General features: G+C 35.6%; 1 protein-coding gene across 1 annotated transcript; it reads left to right on the top strand.

Annotated features, from left to right (window-relative positions):
- The first annotated feature begins 1806 nt into the window (after positions 1-1806).
- On the top strand, positions 1807-6639 carry LOC117905454 (extensin-like). The gene is made up of 3 exons (XM_034818372.1): positions 1807-2959; positions 5701-6316; positions 6430-6639. Exons 1-2 carry the CDS (start codon positions 1874-1876, stop codon positions 6286-6288), a joined length of 1674 nt encoding a protein of 557 aa, XP_034674263.1. The 5' UTR covers positions 1807-1873; the 3' UTR covers positions 6289-6316; positions 6430-6639.
- The last annotated feature ends 441 nt before the right edge of the window (positions 6640-7080 follow it).

Here is a 7080-nt window from a genome sequence, read left to right on the forward strand (position 1 = left end):
AGATCGGTCCTGATACCGCCTCTTGGGGAGTATTGACCTTAAAAAACAAAGGGATACTACTTGGTGTCAGCTGGATTGGGCATTTCTATATCTCATACGGTCATGGATGGCTGCGAGTTGTTACTATGGGTTTCATATTCACGTTAGGTTCAGAGTTTGGACTTCTAAGGACCGTGCTGTAGATAAATTATTACGAAAAGATGGGTTGATTCAGACTCATTGGACTGTTGCTAATCAGCTTGAAGCCATCACATATAGGCAGCATGCCTATATTCAAGTAAGTTGATGGGTTAAATTGATTCAATAGCCATGCTATTTTTTATGAACTCTTTTAATTTCTACTAGTATTTATAAAAATTGTAACATATTTCTGTTATTATTACTGATAGGTCCATTTATTAACTGATGGCCTCCCTGCTCAAATATTCTCCTTTCATAAATACTAAATAGTGAATAAATGCGCCTTAAACATAAACAAAAATATAAAGAGGGGCTGTGATTGACAGTGATGATTACCCAACTGCAAGAATTTCAAAGAATTAAACAGAGTAGTAGGTAAGAGGAGAGAGGTACAGCACTAAGTAAGTAGTGAATAGTGAGTAGTGAGAAGTAAGTGGTAACAACTGGAATGTTGATTTGTACTTTTTATACTCGAATTGGATATGCCTAAAGCCACTTTTACTTTACGTTTCACCTTTCTTCATCTCAACCTAATCTTTCCGTACCCAAATGATGCTAGTAGGTGATTCATGCAGAAAGGACAGCAGGACTGGCATCCATGACGTGTTTTAGGTTTCACTGTTTCACTGTTTGACTTTTTTTTTTTAATTTCAATTTCTACTCTTCACAATATTCTATTATTTTTTTCGAAGTATTGTACTCTTAAGCCACATGAAAGTATAAATTTTGAAAAAGCTTTGTTAAAGTGCTTTGATCCTTTCTTTCTTGTAGGGCTTGCCTGACTATTGATTCAATTTTTGTTTTGAAATTTTATTAAACAAATGATTAAATAAGGTACTATTTTGGTTGCTAGAAACAGTTTTTATTTTAAAAAATAAAAATAAAAATTTTAAAAAAATTTTAGAAATGTTTTCAAATAAACCTCAAATTATTTTTATTTTATTTTTTTGTTTCCAAATGAACGGCTTGATTTACAATATGATTTATACCTCAAATATTATGCAAATGAATTACATACCCTTTATATTTATCCTTTTTGTTATTTAGGAAATAAGGAAGAATTTATTAGATTCAAATTTATAATTATTTTGGCGTCGATTACACGTCCATGGAAGCTATAAAGCCATGTAAAATGTGAACAGAGTCGAAGAGAAACCACTCCGGTTAAGAGGGAAAGAGACGAGAGATAGTGGCCGTGGGTGTGAAGTCGGGCCGCCTGGGACCTGCACCCTAAAAAAACCATGGAAAATTTAGGTGAAAAAGACAAAAATTCAAAGCTCTCTAGTATATACGACTATACGAGGAGGAAGACTTTCTCTGTGAATGATTGCATCAAAAAACACGACCTTTTTACTTTATTCCTTTGCTGAGCTTGCATGCACACCTTCTCTCTCTCTTCATTTTCATATCTAGAAAATAGAACCGGTCCCCACAGCCAAGCCAATTTCTTCCTACTCATATATTAATGAGTGGTCCATTCTCTTTTTAAAAAGGAGATGACCAATTCAAACCCAAATTCATTTACAAATGCTACAACTGTTTTTAAAGTAATTTTTTCACTGATTGGGTGAGGTGTGAATCTGTGAGAGGGTAAAAACCTAAGCTATATTAAGGGTGGAGAAGGCCTGGTTCAGAGCAGAACACCACCCCCCATTTCTGTACTGAAAATGGGAAGAGGAGGAAGGGGCCTTCAATGGCCTCTCTCATTGCCACTCTTCTGGTGGTCACCATTTCCCTAAGCTTGCCTTCTGAAACCTCTGCAAACTACCATTACTCATCTCCTCCACCGCCTTACTACTACAAGTCCCCGCCTCCCCCTCCACCTGTTTACAAGTATAAGTCTCCGCCACCACCTCCTCCGGTCTACTCCCCACCACACCACCCACCTTACAAGTACAAGTCTCCACCACCGCCGCCGCCGGTTTACAAGTACAAATCTCCACCCCCACCTCCTCCGGTCTACTCCCCACCACACCACCCACCTTACAAGTACAAGTCTCCACCCCCACCACACCACCCACCTTACATGTACAAGTCTCCACCCCCACCTCCTCCGGTCTACTCCCCACCACACCACCCACCTTACAAGTACAAGTCTCCACCCCCACCTCCTCCAGTCTACTCCCCACCACACCACCCGCCTTACAAGTATAAGTCTCCTCCGCCACCGCCACCGGTTTACAAATACAAGTCCCCACCACCACCGCACAAGAAGCCATACAAGTATAAGTCACCTCCTCCACCACCGTACAAGTACAAGTCTCCCCCACCTCCTCCTCCAGTTTACAAGTATAAGTCTCCACCACCACCACCATATAAGTACAAGTCTCCACCACCACCTCCTCCGGTCTACAAGTACAAGTCCCCACCACCACCGCACAAGAAGCCATACAAGTATAAGTCACCTCCTCCACCACCGTACAAGTACAAGTCTCCCCCACCTCCTCCTCCAGTTTACAAGTATAAGTCTCCACCACCACCACCATATAAGTACAAGTCTCCACCACCACCTCCTCCGGTCTACAAGTACAAGTCCCCACCACCACCACCCAAGAAGCCATACATGTACCACTCTCCACCACCACCACCCAAGAAGCCATACATGTACCACTCTCCACCACCTCCTCCTCCAGTCTACAAGTACAAGTCCCCACCACCTCCACCGCCCAAGAAGCCATACAAGTACTACTCTCCACCACCACCACCCTACATGTACAAGTCCCCACCACCCCCACCTCCTAAATACCTCTATGCATCACCTCCTCCTCCTCACCACTACTAGAACCGCTTTCAAACTATTCAGGTAAGCTTCAATTCTACTGCATTTTAATTATATTTCACCAGATTCAAAGACCTGATAAAGAAAATGGACTAATGACACAAGCTTTATGTACTATATATTGCAGTTTGGAAAGCAGAACTGAGAAGAATCTCAAAATAAAGAAAAGGGGGCTTGCTGCAGAGCTTTTACAAAGAAGGAAAGCGAGTCTCTGCGTTTGATTGATGTTATCTTGTGTTAAATAGAAAAGTAATAAACTAGGGGTCCAGCATTATCATCATGTATTCATCCAAGTTGCAGTCGCACTGGTCCATGTATTTTTGCGTGTTTAGACGAATCGTGTGTCTACGTAGATTTCAACCTTTTTGGCGAATGCTGAGGTTGATTTTATAATAAGATCATCAATATCTTTCTCAAATTAATTCTCTCTCCGCCCCCTATGTGAACTCTTTCTCCCTTCATACGCAAGCTCACGTTTGAACAGATTCCTATACAAAATGTTAATTATCTTTTATGTACATTAAAATTTTTGTGTACTAATCAACGAAAATGTTAAAAAAAAAAAATAGCGTAACAAATTTGCAATTATCAAATTTGATTCTCTCCCAACAAGAGGGAAAATTAATCTGCTATACATTTCACGTGGTACCTTATCTTCTTTTCCTTTTTCCCCTTTATTTTTGTTTGATACTGTCTTGATATGTCTTTTTCACTGGGTGTGCATCTAATTCATTAGCATGTGTATAATTATTCAACACCTAACCCTAATGGTAATGGGTCTGGTGTATTTCATTTTCTCCTAATTTCCATCTTAAAAAGGAAACATGTTGACAAGAAGAAAATACGAGCTTCTATAAATTCTTTATTCACCATTTCATGTCTGACTCTTTTTACAGCCATAAATAGAAACTTCCAAATGTTTAAAAATAAGAAATATTGGCTTCATTTTTCAGTTTTTTTTTTCTTTCTTCTAAGATTAAGGGCTTGTTTAATAATTATATTTGAAAATAATTTTAAAAATTAATTTTTAAGAATGGTTTTTCAAAATTGTTTTTTGATTTTTGTAAAACAAAAGTTTGTTTTGAAACTTAAAATATTTTGACTTATTTTTAATATCTGAATGTTTGTATAATTATTTCTTAAAATAACTTTTAAAAAGTATAAATAAAAATAATATAAAATAATTAAAAGATATTATCTGAAAACACTCTATTTTTTATTCTTAAGATAAAAAATATAAAATAATTTTTTTCTGTGTTTTTTGTTTTGAAAAATAGAAAACAGTTCTAAAAATTAGTTCCCAAACAGTACCCAAGTAATTCAGGATTTACTTGGCCGACAGTAGGAATAAATGTCTCATTAACGGGGTGAATTGTCTATTTTAAATAAATAAAAAAAGGGAAATAGAATCTAGACATGAATCTTAGATAGCTAGGTAGCAGAGGGGAAATTGGTAAATAAGATTTTGTGTGGTAACATATGTGTTTGTTTTATTAGCTGAGTGATGTAATGAGGACAATAAAAAGTGATCTTGTTTGGAAAATGGACCATCCATGTCAGCTAGTAAATGGTTCGAGTAATGCTAGCTGGAATGCCTTACATCTCCCTGTATATTATTATTTATTTATTTATTCATATGTAATTTAAACCATAATATTAGTTTAATTAAAAAATCATAATCCTCCATCTAATGATAATAAAATATATAATTAATGATGCTGCCGGCAGGCAGCCGCATGGTGAAGGAATACATTATGGTGAAGCTGCTTTCAAAAGCAGTTCTAAAAAACTAGCTAGGGTGTATTTGGTAATTGCTTTCAAAAGCAATTCTAAAAAATAGTTTTTGAAAGTTATTATCTAATATTTGTATAACAAAAATCTATTTAAGAATTTAAAATGTTTTTAACTTATTTTTAATATTTTTAAATATGTTTTAATTTTTTTTTATATCTAGTACTTTATTTTTAATAATTCTATATGATATAATTATTTTTTAAAATAATCTTAAAAAAATAAGTTAAAATAATTAAAAGATATTATTTAAAAATATAATATTTTTTGTTCTTAAAAATAAAAAATATAAAATAATTTCTGATTATCAAACGTGTTCTATTGGTTTTTTGTTCTGAAAAATAGAAAATTGCTTTTAAAAACAGATGTTAAATAAACCCTAATTGTGTAAATGTTAAAAAAATATATGGAAAAAATTTAGAAAAAATTTGAAATTTTCTCAAAGTAATTAAATAGAGCATACGATTTTGTCGAGGTAGGTAGCTAAGTAGGAGAAACTACATTTTCAAGGCTTATCATTTTCCTTTTTATTAGTCGTACGTTTATTAATTACTGTATGAACTAGTCAATTAATTAATTAGATAAATTTTGAAACTCTCACAAAGAAATATGTAGGCATGGAAGTCTTTATCTTTGAAAAATTGCACCAGGAAGCCTAGATGGAATGGCGACACTACTACTTTATTCTTTAGCTTGCAGCTTCCATCGATCACCCCGATGCACCAAGTCAATTTCATCCAACTCAAATTTCTTTCTTAATTTATATATATATTTTTTCTTAACAAAAATTAATCATAAAATATCCCATTCAAACGTAGCAATGATTTCTTTTTTTTTTTTACTAGTAGAAATTAATGTTTGGGTGTTTTGGAGTGATTTTACTACGATGAATTGAAGTGTTAGAAAGGTAAATGAGTAAGCTACATAAAGGGTGGAGGTGGTGGCCTTAGAGTATAGCTCAGCCAAATTTCCTTTTTGTAGTAAGAATGGGAAGTGGAGGGAAGGGAGCGAAGGGGTCTTCAATGGCTTCTCTCTTTGCCACTCTTGTAATGGTGATTGTCTATCTCAGTTTGCCATCTGGAACCTCTGCTGATGAATACGAGAACAAATCCCCACCACCTTACAAATACAAGTCTCCACCACCACCTCCTCCCGTTTACAAGTACAAATCCCCACCACCTCCTCCTCCGGTGCACTCTCCACCCCCACCACCACCACCTTACAAGTATAAGTCTCCGCCACCACCCCCACCAGTTTACAAGTACAAATCCCCACCACCACCATCACCACCTTACAAATACAAGTCTCCACCACCACCACCTTACAAGTACAAGTCTCCACCACCTCCTCCACCAGTTTACAAGTACAAATCCCCACCACCACCACCTCCACCAGTTTACAAGTACAAATCCCCACCCCCACCACCTTACATGTACAAGTCCCCGCCACCACCTCCTCCAGTTTACAAGTACAAGTCTCCTCCACCACCACCTCCCAAATACGACTACTCTTCACCCCCTCCCCCTCACCACTACTAGAGTGGTTCTGCTGCATGCAATCATTAAGGTGGGCTTCATATTTACTACTTTTTCCATAAATTCCATTTCTGAATTCTGCATTGTTTTATGTTCATCCATAGGTTTTGCAGTGGCAAAAACCTGACATAGAAGTTGTTGCAGGTTGGAAGTTGGAACGAAGAAGAAGAAGAATATCAAAAATAAATAAAAGGAAGGGTTGCTGCTCTCCATGTTTGATTCATGTTGTAATCTTAGACACGAATAATTAAGCAGGTGGCCTGCATTTTCATGCATTCACATGGCTGAATTGCAGTTACACTGCTTCATGTACTTTAGTGTTCTCCGTGTTAGAGAAATAGTATTTGATATTTATGCGTGTAGATTTCAACCTTTTTGCACTGCCGGGTTGACTTATAATAAAATAAATTTCTCAAATTCTCTTTCCCGTTTTACTTTTGTCTCTTTTTAGTCTTTACTTTCATTAGGGGCCCAACTATTCAATGCCTAATATGAATAGGAGAAGTTGGGAGTATTTTTTGTATGTCCTTGGGAAATATGTTTGACTTTTCAATAGATTTTGAGGGTTTGTTTGGAACATTTAAAAAAAAATCATTTTTGAGAATAACTCGATCTTAAAAACAATTTTTAATTATTTGAATCAAATTAAACTTAAATATGAAAAATAATTTTATTAAAGTGTTAAATATTTACGTACCATATAAAAGTTTACAAAGTATTTTTTATATTTTCAATTATTACTTAAAAATAATAAAAAAAAATGAAAAAAAATCTAAAAAATTCTTCAAAACCTAG

Source organism: Vitis riparia, chromosome 18 (assembly GCF_004353265.1).
Source record: "Vitis riparia cultivar Riparia Gloire de Montpellier isolate 1030 chromosome 18, EGFV_Vit.rip_1.0, whole genome shotgun sequence".
Lineage (NCBI taxonomy): Eukaryota > Viridiplantae > Streptophyta > Magnoliopsida > Vitales > Vitaceae > Vitis > Vitis riparia.